The sequence below is a fragment of the Palaemon carinicauda genome, chromosome 23 (genome assembly GCF_036898095.1).
Source record: "Palaemon carinicauda isolate YSFRI2023 chromosome 23, ASM3689809v2, whole genome shotgun sequence".
Lineage (NCBI taxonomy): Eukaryota > Metazoa > Arthropoda > Malacostraca > Decapoda > Palaemonidae > Palaemon > Palaemon carinicauda.
Window position 1 is genome coordinate 102537936 of NC_090747.1, and position 20000 is coordinate 102557935.

The 20000-nt window shown below is 36.3% G+C and overlaps 1 protein-coding gene across 1 annotated transcript in view; it reads left to right on the plus strand.

Moving 5' to 3' along the window:
• Window positions 1–20000, plus strand: part of LOC137617714 (peroxidase-like) — a 28360-nt gene that overhangs the window by 6216 nt on the left and 2144 nt on the right. Inside the window, exons 2-15 of the mRNA XM_068347711.1 lie at window positions 90–252; window positions 1247–1439; window positions 2924–3073; window positions 4300–4427; window positions 7811–7956; window positions 9494–9708; window positions 10190–10363; window positions 10917–11110; window positions 11891–12074; window positions 15115–15312; window positions 16709–16856; window positions 17479–17653; window positions 18513–18665; window positions 19894–20000. The exon at window positions 19894–20000 is cut by the window's right edge and continues 3 nt beyond it. Of these exons, the coding sequence (XP_068203812.1) occupies window positions 90–252; window positions 1247–1439; window positions 2924–3073; window positions 4300–4427; window positions 7811–7956; window positions 9494–9708; window positions 10190–10363; window positions 10917–11110; window positions 11891–12074; window positions 15115–15312; window positions 16709–16856; window positions 17479–17653; window positions 18513–18665; window positions 19894–20000 (2328 nt within the window). The remainder of the gene's footprint in view (window positions 1–89; window positions 253–1246; window positions 1440–2923; window positions 3074–4299; window positions 4428–7810; window positions 7957–9493; window positions 9709–10189; window positions 10364–10916; window positions 11111–11890; window positions 12075–15114; window positions 15313–16708; window positions 16857–17478; window positions 17654–18512; window positions 18666–19893) is intronic.

Sequence of the window (20000 nt, forward strand, 5' to 3'; positions counted from 1 at the left end):
CCTAATGAACAACGATATCCAATCCCGAATCCTATATTCCCAGAAGACAACTTTACCCATAATTCTAAGCTGTGTTTCTTCTCCTTCAGTCCCTACAGCGTGTTCCCACCTCACGCCCCAACGGCACACCTGTCGCCCTTCGCCGTCTACGCCAGGCCAGCCGTGCCCAACACCTACAATTTAGGGAAGTCGACGGGTCCCGTTGCCCACGCAAATATACAGCCGGCCCATATTGGTTTCACGAGCATACCCGTAAGTTTTGCAGCAATTATCACTACTAACTCCGCCAACGAAGTTGAAGTGAGGTTATGTTTTCGCCCATGTTTGTCTGTTTGTGAACAACTTCCTGGATTAATTGTTATGTTGAGACGTGGAATTGATTTAATTTTGAAAGTCCTAGGTCAAAGGTCAAGGTTAAGATCGAGCAAAAGGTCGACCGAACTAACCCAAACTTTAACCCCAAGTTAGCACATGGTTGTCACAGACTTTAAATACGCCTACGGTCTAAATTGATTCTGGGAAAGGCAAGCTGGTTCCCAATAAGCTGCCGTGGCGGATGTTTGCACTTTCAGTGCTTTTCTTGTTAATATTATCATAACTGTTATCATTATATGTAACAAAACACTGTTATATACATTGGTTTCCACTGGTAAGAGGATGGTAACTGCATTATAGCAATCACTTCTTATTATTACTTGCTAAGCTACAATACTAGTTTTAAAAGCAGTAGGTTATAATACCAAGGGCTCCAGCAGGGAAAATAGCCCACTGAGGAAAAGAAGTAAGGAAACAGATGGAGTTTACAGCAACTAGGATAGCCAACAAATGTTTTTGTTAAATAGGGACAATTTTGATAAGTAAAGGTGATAATGATAGCAAATAAAACTTGTTAATGACAATTAGAAAAACAATATATAGATAATAGAAGTTATTATTAAACAAAAAAACAAGGAAATAGAACACGAGATTATTTAACTCAAAACAAGAAAATAGAAGATTATTAAATTAGAAAATGCGTAATCATTAAATAAAAAAAATAGAGGACGAGCTTATTAAAGTTATAAATAAAAAATATAAAAAATAATTATCAATGTAAATATATCTTGGTCGAGAATAAATTATTTTTTAAAAATAAATCTATGAAAACTCAAAAACAACGAAACATATAAAGAAAAATAAGTAACAAGTAAAATAGACTATGATAACAATATCCTCTTCTTCCAACTCCCCCCCCCTCCCCCATCAGAAGCAGAAACTGCCCCGCAAGCCAAGCATAACAAAGGCGCCCTTGAAGTCCGTCCTGGTCTCCTCCACCCCACGCCCGAGGGTGACCCCAGCTCCCACGCCCAGCATCTTCACCCACGTGACGCCCGCCATCAATGTCTACCAGCATACTTCGGAGTACCATTCCCCTTACGTTCCACATCAACATATACCAGGTAATATTTAATAAATATTACAGAGGCCACATTTAAAACAGTAAGGTCTTCTGAACTATCAAGTTAATTGGGATTTCTTAATAATTTTTGTACATGAAAACTTTTTCTACGCAAAAGCGTATCTACAGGTAAATGTTGAAGCTGCATTATTTTCAATCTCATTCCTATTTTTCCTGTTTTATTATCATAACCAGTGTAAGCGACCAGTCAAAAATTATGTCTGAATATTTAGATATACGCACACAAAGATTGAACCCTTCCCATTCTACGCAAAAGCGTATCTACAGGTAAATGTTAAAAATACATTCTTTCAAATCCCATTCCTATTTTTCCTGTTTTATTATCATAACTTTTATTATCATAACCAGTGTACACGACCTGTCAAAAATGATGTCTGAATATTTAGATATACGCACACAAAGATTGAACCCTTCCCACCACCTCCCTGTTCCTAACTACAATCCCTCTCACCTGGGTATGACTACTCCTCTCCCCCCTAAATGGGACGGGGAGAGAGCGAATAGTTATACGTCTGTGCCGCTGAGCGGGACCGGAAAAAAATATACACATATATATAAATTATATATATATACATAATTATATATATATATATATATATATATATATATATATATATATATATATATATATATATATATATATATATGTGTGTGTGTGTGTGTAATTTAGTATTAAATATTCTTCTTCCCTTTAACTTACCCCCCCAAAAAAAAAAATGAACAACGCATTAAAAAAATACTCATCAGTCTTGAATTTCAAAAGAAAACCTTTGAGCTACACATTAAAAAAATATTGCTCAGTCTTTAACGATAAAAATAGCACAATATTCTTTGCAATATCTGCTGCTCATAATCCTTGACTTTGACAAATCTCTTCATATTTCGTCATCAAACATACTATTGTCTCTGACAAATATCATTACAGAATGAATCGTGTATATCTACAAATGAATCTTCGCATATTTTTACCTCACTTATCAGTGATTAGATGAAATTTGACAAATCATTCTCTTCATAAGTTATTACAATTTCTTTATGTTCATATATTTTCATCAGAAATTTTGAAGAAATTCGTTGTGAATAACCTTATAAAACAAGAAATATATATATATATATATATATATATATATATATATATATATATATATATATATATATACATATATATACATAAATTTATATATATATATATATATATATATATATATACATACATATATACAGTATATATATATATATATATATATATATATATATATATATATATATATATATATATATATATATATAGATATTTCATTAGTTATTAACAGGATTACTAATAAAGACAAACGTAAATACATAATTTGTTATCTTGAATCCATTAAGAAAAAACACTCATAGGAATAGTATTTTCCAATATAAATATCGACCCAAACTGTGTTTCTCAATACTAATACCTATTTCATGTTATCCTACTTTTAGAACCAGCGGGCTGCCCTGGATACGAGGAATGCGTGCCCCTTGTGGCATGCGCCCCGTGCTACTCAGACATCAGGAGGAAGCAGCAATTCACCCCCTGCGCCTTCTACCACGGAGCAGCCGGAGTCTGCTGCCCCCCAAGGAAGGAGAAAGGTCAGTAGTGTCCAAGTTTCATCTACGGTCTGCTCTCAGAGCAAGATCGCATGTTAGTATAAGATCAGCTTAAATCTAAATCGATTTGTCTCTTAGCAATGTTCATATCGGTCAAGGATTGTTATAGCCTTTTAAAAACGTCAAAGCTTGGCGATCTGCTGAACTGGGGTTCAAGACCCGCTCAAGCTCGATAGTTTCTTGTAGTGTGTACAATCTTGCCATCCCTGTGAGTATACATTTAATATGACCATCCCCCACCATCACAAATCCCGAGTGGCCAGCGTGGTGATCAAAACTGGGCAAAACCCAGACATGAATTGACATATCTGACGCCTTTGTCCTGCAGTGGACTAGAAACGGTTGCATTTGTCGTCGTTGTTGTATATATAAACATACATTTTTGTTGTTGTTGTTGTTGCAGATATAAAAATATATTTAATCTAATCGCCCACCATCACTAATCCGCACTGGCCACCGTGGTGGTGATGCAAACTGACCAAATATCTGAGGCTTTTGTCCTGCAGTGGACTATAAACGGCTGCATTTGTTGATGTAGTCAATATTATTATTATTATCATTACTTGCTAAGCTACAACCGTAGTTGGAAAAGCAGGATGCTATAAGCCAAGGGACCCCAACAGGGGAAATAGCCCAGTGAAGAAAGGAAACTAGGAAAAATAAAACATTTTAAGAACAGTAACAACATTAAAATAAATATTTTTTATATAAACTATAAAAACTTTAACAAGAGTAAGAGAAATAACAGAATAATGTGTCTGAATGTATCCTCAAGCAAGAGAAATCTACCCAAGAAAGTGAAAGACTATGTACAGAGGCTTTGGCACTAAATTAGACCAGAGAACAATGGTTTGATTTTGGAGTGCCCTGCTCCTAGAAGAGCTACTTACCATAGCTAAAGAGTCTTTTCTAACCTTACTAAGAGAAAATTAGCCACTGAACAATTACAATGCAGTAGCCCTTGGGTGAAAAAGAATGGTTTGGTAATCTCAGAGTTGTCAGGTGTATGAGGACATAGGAGAATCTGTAAGGAATAGGCCAGACTATTCGGTGTATGTGCACACAAAGGGAAAGTGAACCGTAACCAGAGAGAAAGATCTAATGTAGTACTGTCTGACCAGCGGTAGTATCTCAACGGGTGGCTGGTGCCCTGGCCAACCTATTACCTACTGTTGTTGTTGTTATTACTGTTTACTTTTCTCCATCAGGAAAGCTTCGCCAACTCTTCTCCCAGCCAGTCATCGATGTCCCGATCTACCCCTTCACGAATGAGCAACTCGACCAGGCAGCTAGAGCTGGTCTCTGGGAAATTGTCGAGAGACAGGGTCTAGAACAGGTTTGTGTTATGGCGGTCACGTTATTGTTTTATAAATCATAATGGTCTAGAACAGGTTTGTGTTATGGCGGTCACGTTATTGTTTTATAAATCATAATGGTCTAGAACAGGTTTGTGTTATGGCGGTCATGTTATTGTTTATAAATCAAAATAACAGGTAACCGAAATTAACTATTAATATATTAGTGTACCCAAGCAGTCTAAAATGACAGATAAATATTTATAGATATATAAACAGATTCAACACTTTCCACCCCCTCCCCCTTTCCTAACTACAACCTGGCAGTTTCGGCAATTTGTGGGAGATTGTGGTTTCCGAGCGAACCTCAGGGTACCCCCCTCTCACCAGGGTATGACTATTCCCTCTCTCACCTATCAGAGGGACATGAGAGACGAGTAGTCATACTTATGGCAATGCCACTACACATGGCAAGAAAGAAAGTAATATATACATACATACATATATATATATATATATATATATATATATATATATATATATATATATATATATATATACAGGTATATATATACACGACAGAAAGAGAGAGAGAGAGAGAGAGAGAGAGAGAGAGAGAGAGAGAGAGAGAGTGACCCGATGCTCTTAATTATATAAGGGAGAATTTCATTCTTTTATTCTCTGGAGAAGGACCTTGGGCAGCGAGTTTGACTGACAAGCCCTCTTGCCCTGCACACATTACTCTATTCACTCCTATTTTACGTGTGTATTTACCCCTTTTAACACAGTTAATATAAAATTATAATGTACAGTTGAACACAGGAATTTCTGGCACACCTCGATCTGAGGCAGCGCACCCTATCATACCCTAACTGCACGGAGAGTTCTTGTATGTAGGGACAACCTCTGTCATTTATCTCTACATTATTTGGTTACTTGCAGGGCAGTAAGGGTGTGGCATGGTGTATTTCCTCAGAGCGTGGTGTGCCAGGAATTTATGTGTCTAACTGTACATCAATAGTACCCAATAAGGGCCTACCCTCTAGTCTTGTACTGTGTGACGTCATGAATTTCTAGCGCCATATGGCAGCTTAGTTTTAATCCGACTTAAACAGCCCGCGGAGATGTCTAATTCTATAGACTTTTGAGATACCCAATTCTATAGACCTTGGATGATACATCAAAACATAAGCAATTTTCTTTAGACATCAAAAAAAGAACAAAAAAATATATATTGGTGCTATCTTCAACGTGCACCAACTGATGTATGTACACGCATATGAATAAAAACAAAGTCATAATTATCAGAACATTAGTAATTTTCTTGAGTCCTCAAAAAAAAAAAAAAAAAAAAAAAAAAAAAAAAAAAAAAAAAAAAAAAGTTATATTGATCTAATCTACAGCATGCACCAACTTTATTAATTTTCTTTAGTCCTCAAAAAATAAAAACATTATATTGGTGCTATCTTCAGCATGCACCAGCTGGTGTATGTGCAGCTGTGCACGAATAAATACGAAATAAAATCATACATAAGGTTTCCCTCTGACTCGTAAAGTAAAATACATTTTAAGAAAGCGAGGTTAACGAAATCACGACGACCTATTTAGCTAAAATCTGCCCCGAATACCAAAAAACGCTTTCACACCTACATTTTTTTTTTCTCAAAAATTTTCAATTTGTACAATATATATTGGGTATTTTATAGGTGATGGTTAATTTAAGGAAAGGAAAAGCTAATATAACTATCTTTCCATTTAGCGTTAATAAAATTTATATATTATATATTGGGAATTTTATAGGTGATGGTTAATTTAAGGAAAGGAAAAGCTAGTAGAATTATATCTTTCCATTTAACGTTAATCAAATCTTTATAGTATATATTGGGAATTTTATAGGTGATGGTTAATTTAAGGAAAGGAAAAGCTAGTAGAAATCTATCTTTCCATTTAACGTTAATCAAATTTTTATGATAAATATTGGAAATTTTATAGGTGATGGTTAATTTAAGGAAAGGAAAAGCTAGTAGAATTCTGTCTTTCCTAAACGTTAATTAACTTGATAAATGACAGCATATATTGCGATCGTGTATGTAGGCAAGTTACCTGTGTAAGGTTCCCAGACATGACGAAAAGTGTTCTTATTGCAACAATTCAGCACATTCATCAAGAACACATTTACATTCACTCACTTCAACCACCATAATATTAAGCCGTGATGTCATCAATCTGTGCTTGAAAGGTTTTTTTCCTCTCACCAGATGGCAGTGACCAGTCTTTTATTTCCGTTTACAATTCAAATTCAAAGTTAATATATATCTTTATAAATGCATAGTTAAGATTTCTTTTTAAATGGGTTCTTTTCTTCTTATTTCCATTTTTTATTTGCGTTTATAATTCAAATTCAAAGTTAATATATCTATCTAAATCTGTTTTATGTTTATAATTCAATGCAGTTAAGATTTCTTTTTAAATGCTTTTTCCCCCCCCCCAAACAATGTCTCTATATAATATTTTGGAATTTTCACTTTCATAGAAATTATGTGCAAACCCTTCATTGTTATTGACGAATTTACGTATTAATAATCAATTGGGTATTTCTTGCTCCACTTTCACTATTTTTAGCACTCTATTCCGTATACATATCCTTATTAATTTATCGCTCTTTTAGATCAATTACATACGAGTGGCTGAACAATTTGAGTGAGTTTCCCAAAAATGGGGATATACATTTCACTGACGTCAATTTTCACTAAAACATGAGGTAATATCCATTTTTATTACTCCTAATGTACATGTACCATTATGGAACAAGCTCAAGTCCACGAAATTGCACTGTAAGCAAGAAAATATGCCCATATATGGATATAAGGAAGGAAGGAAGAAGAAACATTTAGTAAAGAATAAGTACAAAATTCAAGTAATTAAGCAAGACTAAGAAATGGAGCAGAACAGGAGTAGAAAATAACAGAAACAATTGAAATTTATACATTCGACATTGAAGCCTAATCTTTTTTCCAATCATAATCAAGAATCTCATGCGTCTTTAACACGAAAACATATCAGGAAATGTTCCCTAAAGTAACAACAACCCTAATGTCCCTCCTACAGTTATTTCTATGCAGAAAACAACAGAAACAACTGAAATCTATACATTGCACATTGAATTTTTTTTATTTAATCACCATCAAATCTCTCATGTATTTTTAAAATGAAAACATATTAGGAAATGTTCCCTTAAGTAACAAAAATCCTAATGTCCTCCTACAGTTCCTTCTGTGTAGAAAACAACAGAAACAATTGATATCTATACATTCCACATTGAAGTTTATATTTAATCACCATCAAGTCCCTCACGTGTCTTTAACGCTAAATCCTATCAGGAAATGTTCCCTAAAGTAACAACAACCCTCCTGTCCTCCCACAGTCCCTTCGCCAGAGGAGCATCGTCGTAAGTGACCGTCGCGACCCAGAATACGTCCACTTGCAGTTCTTCAGAACGTCTCCTTTGGCAATGAAACTCAGCATTGACGCCCTGACCAACACGGAGTCTTGCGACTTCCTGGCAACCAAGTAAGTTCAAGCTGACTTGCTACAACCAGGCTATCTAGTTTTTAAAGTTAACTACCTGGCTATCTAGTAAGTGGCAACCAAGTAAGTTCAGGCTGACTTTCCACTACCAGGCTGCCTAGTTATTAAAATGAACTACCTGGTTATCCAGAAGTAGCAACCAAGTAAGTTCAGGCTGACTTTCCACTACCAGGCTGCCTAGTTATTAAAGTGAACTACCTGGTTATCCAGAAGTAGCAACCAAGTAAGTTCAGGCTGACTTTCCACTACCAGGCTGCCTAGTTATTAAAATGAACTACCTGGTTATCCAGAAGTAGCAACCAAGTAAGTTCAGGCTGACTTTCCACTACCAGGCTGCCTAGTTATTAAAGTGAACTACCTGGTTATCCAGAAGTAGCAACCAAGTAAGTTCAGGCTGACTTTCCACTACCAGGCTGCCTAGTTATTAAAGTGAACTACCTGGTTATCCAGAAGTAGCAACCAAGTAAGTTCAGGCTGACTTTCCACTACCAGGCTGCCTAGTTATTAAAGCGAACTACCTGGTTATCCAGAAGTAGCAACCAAGTAAATTCAGGTTGACTTGCCATTACCTACATGGCGGGCTATCAAAATCAACTACTTGGCTATCCAGCAAGTCAAAGTCGAACCGTGACTATCTGACTGCTTCTTAGGTGAAGTTGATCCTTACAACTACCTGGCAGCCTATTCAATTAAAGTCTTTTCTCAAGTCTATCTGTTTTCTAGGTTAAGATCGACTCGTGCAACTACCTAGCAGGCAAATAAGTTATAGAAACATCTCAGGACTACATGACATTATTCAACTCGTGCTAACAAATGGATAAAGGTTGACTAATACGTAGTTACTAAGTAAAGACAGACATTTACAATTTAAGACTAGTGACCACTACTGTTATGATGCTAAATCATGATCTTTAATTCTATCTCATTTGGGTTTAGTTGATAACATTGACAAATAATTGAAGACACGTGTACTTATATTTCCTCAAACCACTACGCTCATAGAAGAATGCGATAAGCCCAAGGGCTCCAACAGGAAAAAATAGCCCAGTGAGGAAAGGAAATTATGAACTAAATAGACTATATGAGAAGTAACGAATAATTAGTATAAAAATTTATAAATCTGTCATATGTAAACTATGATGATAAAAGACTTAAGACACCTAACAAGGACCTCTGAACTCAGACCAACTAATAGAGATATTAAGACCTAGTAAATCGGCCATCATCATCATCATCTCCCTCTATGCCTACTGACACTAAAGGCCTTGGTTAGATTTCGCCAGTCGTCTTTATCTTGAGCTTTTAAATTAATACTTCTCTATTCATCATCTCCTACTTCACGCTTCATAGTCCTCAGCCATATAAGCCTGTGTCTTCCAACTCTTCTAGTGCCTTGTGGAGCCCAGTTAAACGTTTGTGAAACTAATCTCTTGGGGAGTGCAAACCATTTCCATCTACCCCTCAGCCATCATAAAAGCCAAAAGTCTTCAAGTGACTAAATTGAAGATTCTCATTCCAGATTCCGCCTGACACCCGAACAAGCTGGCTACGGTCTCCAGAAATTCTCCGTGAGGGACACGATCATCTCGAACACCTGCCCAGAGCCTCCCAGGTGCCGGAAGAAGGAGCGCTTCTACAGGACAATCGACGGATCCTGCAACAATTTGGATAACCCCACTTGGGGTCAAGCTAGGACCACTTTCCAGAGACTACTTCCTCCTCAGTACAGCGATGGTAAATAATGTTTTCACTAAGTGCATAGATAGAATTGGTGATATTTAATTAAATTAAGTGACGAAACACTTCCTTGCAATTTTATTAGTTTACGACAATGTTTATAACTTATGATATAAAATATTTCTTGGTTGGCACCAGGACACGCACGCATACCCCCCACACTTATATTATATATATATATATATATATATATATATATATATTATATATTTTATATATATATATATATTATATATATATATATATATGTGTGTGTGTGTGTGTGAGTATTCTCTGATCTAAGAACCTAATAACCTCAAAATAAATATATGAAGAAAATCAATTAAAATAAAAACCACTGATTCATCCTCCCAATAACGAATATACATACATGCATTTTATAACGAATATACATACATGCATTTTATATATATATATATATATATATATATATATATATATATATTATAAAATCACTATTAACCCCTGCACCACCCAGGTCTGTTCCGCCCACGTGAGAGCCGCACTGGCTCCGCCCTCCCCTCCGCCCGGGTGGTCTCCGTCAGCACGGTGATAGACGTCGACAGCCCTTCGGATGACCTGACCCTTTCCGTCATGCAGTGGGGTCAGTTCATCGATCATGACCTCGCCCACACCCCTATTTTCAGACTGGGTGAGCATTTATTTATATCGTGCGTGGTTACATGTTGCTGTGGGTGTAATTAATACAATGATGAATATTGTTTTCCATTTACATTAATTGATGAGTTTTAATTGCTGTGTGTAATTTTGCCATACCGTGGCCAATTTTATCTGATTTGCATGAAACTAGTGCCAAAATGTGTATAATTCAACTGCCGATTTTGTGATATAGAACATGATATAGGCAAAGGTATGCGCTCTACCGAGTGTCCGTTCTAGGTATGAATATAATAAATGTTAACATTTTATCTGATTTGCATTAAATTAATGCCAAAATGTGCACAACTCAATTGCCGATCTTATGATATACAACATGATATAGGCGAAGGTATGCGCCCTACAGAGTGCCTGTTCTAGTTATGTATATAAAAATTAATATTATTTTATCTGATTTGCATGAAACTAGTGCGAAAATGTATATATTTCAACTGCCGATCTTGTGATATACAACAAGGCGAAGGTATGCGCTCTACCGAGTGACCTTTCTATTATGAATTTAATAATCATTATCATCATTTCATCAGGTAACAACAGCGGTATCCAATGCTGCAGCGATTCGAACAGGTTTATCGACGCCTCCTTCCGCCATCCGTCTTGTTTCCCCATTGAAATCCCACTCGACGACCCTTTCTTCTCCAAGTTCGGAAGGAGGTGCATGAACTTCGTCCGGTCCATGTTGGCTCCAAGGGGAGCTTGTAATTTTGGGTATGCTGAACAGGTAAGGACGCCTGAGTAACACTTAAATCTGATCTTGCGATTTATCATTATCGCTGCTGCTGTTGTTGTTGTTGTTATTTGCTAAGCTACAACCCTAGTTTCTTCTCATATAGTTTATTCATTTCCTTATCTCCTTTCCTCGCTGATCTATGTTTCCTGTTGGAGCTTACAGCATCCTGCTTTTCCAACTATGGTTGTAGCTTAGCTAATAATAACAACAACAACAACAACAACAACATCAACAATAATAATAATAATAATAATGATAATAATAATAATAATAATAAGTTTTTAAGTACGAAATTCAACCTCTTTTACATTAATTTGCTATGCTACTATCCACTGTCAATTCTGAAAAACTAAATATAATCCACCTTAAGGCATTATCATTGTTGGATGGGGGGGGGGGTCAACCAGTAGTTTCAAAGCATGAGTGACTTGCAAAACTCAAATCCACTCGCATCTTGAAGTCATTAGTCATATTAAGGTTAGGCATTTTGGAAACAAAAATCGGCTTTCCTTTGAGTTTTTTTATAACGGTAAAAATTGGGTGTTTTTTAACTATATTTCAGCCGAGGAAAAGAATAATTTTCTTCATTCCATTCAACAGTTTGTGCGAATAAAATTATCATGATCATTATTACTAGCTAAGCTACAACCCTAGTTGGATAAGCAGGATGCTATAAGCACAACTGCTCCAACAAGGAAAATATCCCATTGAGGAAAGGCAATAAGGAAACAGATAGAACAGTGTGCTTTAGTGTTCCCTCATCTTCCACAGATGAACCAGATCACCCACTTCCTGGATGGCTCCAACATCTACGGATCAAGTCGCGAGGAATCAGATGAGGTTCGCGTCGGAACAGGAGGACTGCTGAAGGTGCAAGAACATGGCCTCCTTCCTGCGCACCACGAAGCTGAAGACTGCGAGTCTGTTCGGGAGGGATTTGCTTGTTTCCTCGCTGGTAAGAGATCCATGAGAATTATTTATTAATGAAGTTTTGTAGTCATCACGTAAAGGAGAAACTTTGAAATATCTTATTGAATTCGTTTGGACCTCGGGGATGTCGTAGCGTATTTGAAGAGATTCCCGATAATTATTAACTCTCCCAAAAAATATGATCACTTAAAGGGGAAACCTTTGAAGGATCTTGTTGAATCCATTTGGACCAGTATTGTGGTAGTCTATTAGAAACGTTCCTCCCTAGCGTTCTGCTAGACTGGGGTTCGAGACAATTATTAATGGAATTTTATGGCCCTCACTCAAAGGAAAAACCATTGTTGAATTCGTTTGGACCAGGGGTTGTAATAGCCTATTGGAAATGTCCCTGCCTGGGGTTCTGCTGCACCAGGGTTCGAGATATTCCTGACAATTATTAATATAATTTTATGGTTATCACATAAAAGAAAAACCATTGAAAGCGCTTGTTAAGTTCGCTTGAACCAAGGTTTGTGGTGGCCTATTGGAAACGTCCCTGTCTGAGGTTCGAGTCCCGTTCAAGCTCGATGGTTTCTTGTAGTGTCTGCAACCTCACCATACTTGTGAGCTAAGGATGGAGGGAGCCTGCAGGTCTACCTGCTGAGTCATCAGCAACCATTGTCTCGCCCTCCTTGGTCCCAATTTGGGTGGAGAGGGAGCTTGGGCGCTGACCTTATGTATATATAGACAGTCTTTAGGGCATTGTCCTCCAAGCACACTGTCACTGTCCCTTGTCTCTGCCATTCATGAGTGACCTGTAAAACCTTGAAGTGTCATCACAAGGAAAATAAATCCCGTCTTGATATTTGCTTCCTTTGCTGGATTCAATTTATTTTTATCTCCCAGATTAATGATAATCTTTCAACGTGTTCTTTCTTTTGTTGAAACTTGTCTTACATACCATTGAAATGTCACGCCCACTGTTATTTCAAGAATAAAACATTCGGAGCAGATCGTGCATTTGAAAGCCAGGCAATTTATAATTCCCAATTTCCTCTTATGTAACTTATTCAAATTATTAAGACTTTTCACTATAAATAGCACTAGGTTTTTACGCGACAGATATCACTAAAAATAAACAATTTATAATTCCTACTTTCCTTTGTGTTACTTAAACAATTAATAAGTCTTTCCAATGTAGATAGCATTAGATTATTATGCGGCTGACATCCCTGAAAATACACAACTTATAATTCCTACTTTCCTCTTGTGTTACCTATTCAAATTATCAAGTCTTTTCAATATAAATAACACTATTTTATGCGACAGACATTCCTAATGAATAAAAATTAGCTTTGGGTTTGGGAAAAAAGGGGCAAATAATCACCTATATAAACTTCACATAACTTGAGATTCCTATTCAAATTATCAAGTCTTTTCAATGTAAATACCACAAGATTTTTATTCCACAACTAAACAATAATAGTAATTTTTGGATTGTCTAGTTCCCAAAAACATTAAAACTCAAATAAAGCCCGTAACCACTTCTATAAACTTCATATAGGCTAACCCCAATATAACTCTCCCCTTCCCCCATCCTCCCAGTGATAACAAGGTAAAAAGACATGTAACCACCTCTATAAACTTCATATAACCTCTAAGATAACATTCCCCTTCCTCCATCCTACAGGTGATAACAAGGTAAAAAAAGACAGGTAACCGCCTCTATAAACTCTCTATAATCCCTAGATAACTCTCTACTTCCTCCAACCTACAGGTGATAACAAAGTAAAAAACACAGGTAACCACCTCTATAAACTTCATATCACCCCAAAATAACTCTCCACTACCCCCCTTCCTCCAGGTGATAAGCTAAAGATGACAGGTATCCACCTCTATAAACTTCATATAACCCCAAGATAACTCTCCCCTTCACCCCATCCTACAGGTGATAACAAGGTTAAAAAGACATGTAACCACCCCCATAAAGTGTCTATAACCCCAAGATAACTCTCCACTTCCTCCATCCTACAAATGGTAACAGGGTAAAAAGACATGTTACCACCTCTATAAACTTCATATAACCCCAAGATAACCCTCCACTTCCTCCATCCTACAGGTGATAAAAAGGTAAAAAGACATGTAACCACCTCTATAAACTTTCTATAACCCCAAGATAACTCTCCCCTTCACCCCATCCTACAGGTGATAACAAGGTAGAAAAAGACATGTAACCACCTCTATAAACTTCATATAACCCCAAGATAACTCTCCACTTCCTCCATCCTACAGATGATAACAAGGTCAAAAAGACATGTTACCACCTCTATATACTTCATATAACCCCAAGATAACCCTCCACTTCCTCCATCCTACAGGTGATAACAAGGTAAAAAGACGTGTAACCACCTCTATAAACTTCATATAACCCCAAGATAACTCTCCCCTTCACCCCATCCTACAGGTGATAACAAGGTTAAAAAGACATGTAACCACCACCATAAAGTTTCTATAACCCCAAGATAACTCTCCACTTCCTCCATCCTACAAATGGTAACAGGGTAAAAAGACATTTAACCACCTCTATAAACTTCATATAACCTAAAGATAACTCTCCACTTCCTCCATCCTACAGGTGATAAGGTAAAAAAAAGACATGTAACCACCCCTATAAACTTCATATAACTCCAAAGATAACTCTACTTCCTCCATCCTACAGGTGATAAGGTAAAAAAAAGACATGTAACCACCCCTATAAACTGCATATAACTCCAAGATAACTCTACTTCCTCCATCCTACAGGTGATAAGGTAAAAAAAAGACATGTAACCACCCCTATAAACTTCATATAACTCCAAGATAACTCTACTTCCTCCATCCTACAGGTGATAAGGTAAAAAAAGACATAACTACCTCTATAAACTTCAAGTAACCCCATGATAACTCTACACTTTCTCCATCCTACAGATGATAAACATTCCCCTTCCTCCACCCTACAGGTGATAACAAGATAAGAAAAGACAGGTAACCACCTCTATAAACTTTCTAAAACCCCAAGATAACTCTCCATTTCCCCAATTCTCCAGGTGATAACAGAGTCAACGAACAGATCGACCTCTCAGTCATCCACACTGTGTGGATGAGAGAACACAACCGTTTAGCCACCCAGCTTGCGCGTGCCAACCCTCACTGGTCGGACGAGACCATATACCAGGAAGCTAGGAGGATTGTCATAGCCGAGTATCAGCATATTATCTACAACGAGTGGCTTCCTCTGATTCTAGGTGAGAAAATTAATCTCCCTCTCTCTCTCTCTCTCTCTCTCTCTCTCTCTCTCTCTCTCTCTCTCTCTCTCTCTCTCTGTGTGTGTGTGTGTGTGTGCTTACCAGCTATTGTCTAAAACACAGTATAGAGAAGAATATAGGCCTACACGAGTTATATAAACATACACACCCATATATATATATATATATATATATATATATATATATATATATATATATATATATATATATATATATATATATATATTTCAGCACTGGCCAATGGTGATGAAAATTGATATCGCCCAAAGGGGAAATTATAATCCTTGATATTAAAATCTTTTTAATTAAAACATTGATAAACCTTCACGTAATCTTTCCATTTCTAAATATTTCCTTCATTTTCCCCCAGTTTCTTGTAACTTGCAATTAAAACGTTACTTTCATTGGACTATACTGCTAATAAAGTAAATCAAAATGAATGAATCAAATATTTCGTTGGATTAAAAATTTCATTAAAGATTATGATTTATTATATTTCGGCTATATTGCTACTTAAGTAAATCAAAGTTAATAAACAATTAAAAATTTCGTTAGATTAAAAAAATCATATAAAATTATACCCAGGATAAAATATGATTCATTATTTGTTACGTTAAACTGTTGGATTTATTACATTTATTCATATCACAAAAAAAAAAAAAAAAATATTATTTGGTCTACCCCTCTCTTTCCAAGCAACGTAGAAAACCAGATGGAAATGCCCTTTCGCAACCCCCTTCCCTTCTCCCCCCCACCCCCATAACAAGGCAACGCCCTTTTGCACACAACCCCCCCCCCCCCTCGACACTAAGGTATATATGCCAACGATGGTTACCTTTACCATAAGCCCCACACCGACATTAAGTCAGAAGGGAGGCGGGTTGACCGGTCAGAGAAGGAATTCACTTACTAACATTATCATCATTACCAAGAGAATTAAATTGTAACTAACGTACTTAGTCATATCCCGAGACTCATATTCGAAGGATTTATGTTAAAGAGGTTGGACAGCCACGGTGCATCAAGCACGTACAGTACACTGTAAGCCATAACTCTCTCCTCCTGCTGGCGTTGATTGATTGATTGATTTTGAGTTTTCTGGCATCCTGACATCAAAGGTCATTGACGCCGATATTGTTTGTTATAAATAAATAATAAAAATAAGGTTAATTAAAAGCCACGAAAGCGAAGATGTCCTTATAAAAGTTAAAAACCTATCAGGAGAGCTGCTTCCGAAATAAATCTAAAAATAACATAATACAACACATCGTTCACAAGAATCTTGGCAAGGATGAAACTGCCATCCTTACCTTGAGCCTCAAACCGATATCTATTACTTATAACTAATTACTCCATTTAATATTGTCTATTCCAGGAAAGGATTACATGGAACAAAACGGCCTTCTCCCCCGCAGGGAAGGATACTCCAGGGATTACGACAAAGGTCTCAACGCTGCTATCTTGAACGAGTTTGCAACTGTCGCTTTCAGGTTCGGCCACACGCTCGTCCAAGGAATGATCAAGTAAGCTATTCTTGGTGATCTGTTTCTATCCAAGTTTCATTACAGATAAAAAATAAATTACTGAAGGTTCAAATTTTTACATGCACTTGTTAATAATAACTGCGTTGCATGGAAAACATAATTAGCCGACATATTTGTCAGCCTTTTTCTATGTCTTTCCCTTAATCTCGAGCTACTTTGGAAAGATGTTACAGATCTATAATTAGTCTGTCACAGAAGATAACTTAATTTAGGTTAAAGGGTGGCGTATACAAATTTGAATGTGAAAAAATTGCCTATGGTATTTTGCATAGTTTACATCCAGATTAAATTAGACAAAACTTTGTAAAAAGTACCGCATGAACGAAATCTTCAAGATTTGAAACTTTCACTTAAGAAACTTTCATTTTAAAGTGCAGCATCAGGGCCCCGAATTGTATTACTGTGACTTTGGATCAGCAGCAGCCACTGTTTGGCCCTCCTTGGCCCTACCTTGGCTGGAGAGGGGGCTTGGATGCTGATCATTAGATATACAGTCAATCTCTAGGGCATTATCCAGCTAGGGCACTGTCACTGTCCCTTACCTCTGCCATTCATGAGAGACCTTTAAACCTTTAAAATCATACTACTCTCCCTTACTCAGAACCTTCACCAAGCAAGGAAGCATGGACAAAGTGACACTTCGCGATCACTTCAACAACCCAAAGCTGTTGTACACTCCAGGGAAGCTGGATGAGTTCCTCAGAGGATTGGCACTGCAACCCATACAAAACATGGACAATTTCGTAACCGAAGATCTGACTAATCATCTCTTCGAGGTATGGCACAATTTAAGAATCTTTTCTCCCAATCGATTTTTCACTCATGTTTACACTTTTTATTGGATTTATAAATTTGGGTCATATGTCCTCGGAACTAGGGCCAGGAAGGCCATGTACGATTTTGGTTTAATTCCACAAGATAAAGTTGTAATCAGAAGTAAGGAGATATTTAATTGGGTCATATCATTCCTATATATTAGCTCTGTTGTATTTTTTCAATTCCTTGTGGGTTATTTCCTAAAATTATTTCTATTTCCAGTCTCGAATCATCATTCTTAAAGCCTGAACTAAAGTATTAATGCTATTTTCTTATAATAACATATACTTTTTTGTTTCAAATATCTTCAGGTTATTTTACATTTTATTCCCTTTATTGAATGATCTGGATACCAGTATATAACTTGACTCAGTCTGATTTCACTCATGATCTTACACGACTTTTCACTCTTATTTGCAAGCCTTAAAATAAGCCTTAAAATCAATATTAAGAAAATCCTTCAAAAAGGAATAAAAATCTTAATATAAAGTCTCTTCCCCTAATCTATTCCAAACTACAAGACGACATTTCAATATCATATTTGCAAGTATTAAAATCATAACTAAGAAAAATCTTTCCTAAGCAAGAAGTTTTATCATTATTATTATCACTTGCTAAACTACAACCCTAGTTGGAAAAGCAGGATGTTATAAATCCAGGGAAATAAGGAAATAAACTACGGAAGAAGTGATTAATTAAAATAAAATACTTTAAGAACAGTAATATAAAATCTCTTCCCCTACCCTATTCCAGACGGGAAAAATCATTTCTATGGAATAAAAATCTTAATACAAAGTCTCTTCTCCTGATCTATTCCAGACGGAAAAAATGCCATTTGGTATGGATTTAGTGTCCCTCAACATCCAGAGAGGTCGAGACCACGGCATCGCTCCTTATAATGACCTCCGTGAAGCCTGTGGTCTCCCAAGGGCCACAAGATTCGAAGACCTACTCGATGTTCTTCCAGAGCAAGTAAGGAATTTAATCGATTGTTTATAAATGAATGAAAGGGTGTTCCAGTTCTGCTACTTTTCCCTTTCAGATCTTGTACTGTAGCCTATATGTTCTTGAAAAACTTAATTATAATAGTTTTCATAGTATACTGTTCCTACGTATTCTAATTATAATAGTTTTCGTAGTGTATATTCTTAGGTAACTGAATTAGTCCTATAATAGTTTTCGTAGTACAATAAATGTTTTTGCGTATTCTAATTGTAATAGTTTTCGTAGTATACATTTTCACCTAACTTAATTACAATAGTTTTCGTAGTAGGTTACAAGTTTTTACGTAACTTGATTATAAGTTTTCGCAGTACAGTATAATGTTCTTACGTATTTCAACTATAATGATTTTCGTAGTACACTGTATGTTCTTATGTAACATAATTATAATAGTTTTCGTAGCACAATATATGTTCTTACGTATTTTAATTATAAAAGTGTTCTTAGTAGGCTATAAGTTCTTACGTAACTTGATTACAATAGTTTTCGCTGTTCAGTATAATGTTCTTACGTATTTCAATTATAATAGTTTTAGTAGTATATGTTCTTACGTAACTAAATTATAGAAGTTGTCATAAATGTGTAATCTATTTCCAAGGCAGATTTCCCCTACACAAAGTTTTAATACTTTGAGGAGTTTTCAAACATGTACGTCTGATAATTTATGCTTTCAAGGTTTGATTTTATTCTGGACAATAAATAAAATGTCACTTTAATGTTAAAATCAAATAAATGGATGTATAAATTGGTACATGAGAAAGTGAATAAGTAAAGGAATTTATCAATTTGTTGATTAATAGCTCATATCCAGGTGATTGCATTTATGATTGGAATGCCTTAACGTGGTGAAATGGTTTGTGTATCGCCATGATCAGTAAAGCTGTACTAGACAGGGCCACCCATACTAGGTTGGTTTACTAGCTAGCGTGGTGATGAAAATTGTCCAAACCCTAGATATGAATTGGCATGTCTGAGGCCTTTGTCCTGCAGTGGACAAGAAACTTTTGCATTTCTTAATGTATTTATAAATTCGGGCTATAATATTTGGCACCAGGCCCTGGGGGGCCATTCAAGGGCGAAAGATTTTAAAATATTCAACTCAACGTTCCATCACAAGCTGCATAAACCTTAAGATCCAAAATACAAATATCTAAACTAAAATACCCCTTATATGAGATATTTGTCTTTTTCTCTACAGATTGTAGCTACATTTAAGCTACTGTATGCTACAGTTGATGACATCGATCCATTCATTGCTGGCATTGCTGAAAGGCACGTTGACGGAGCTCTCCTGGGACCCACCTT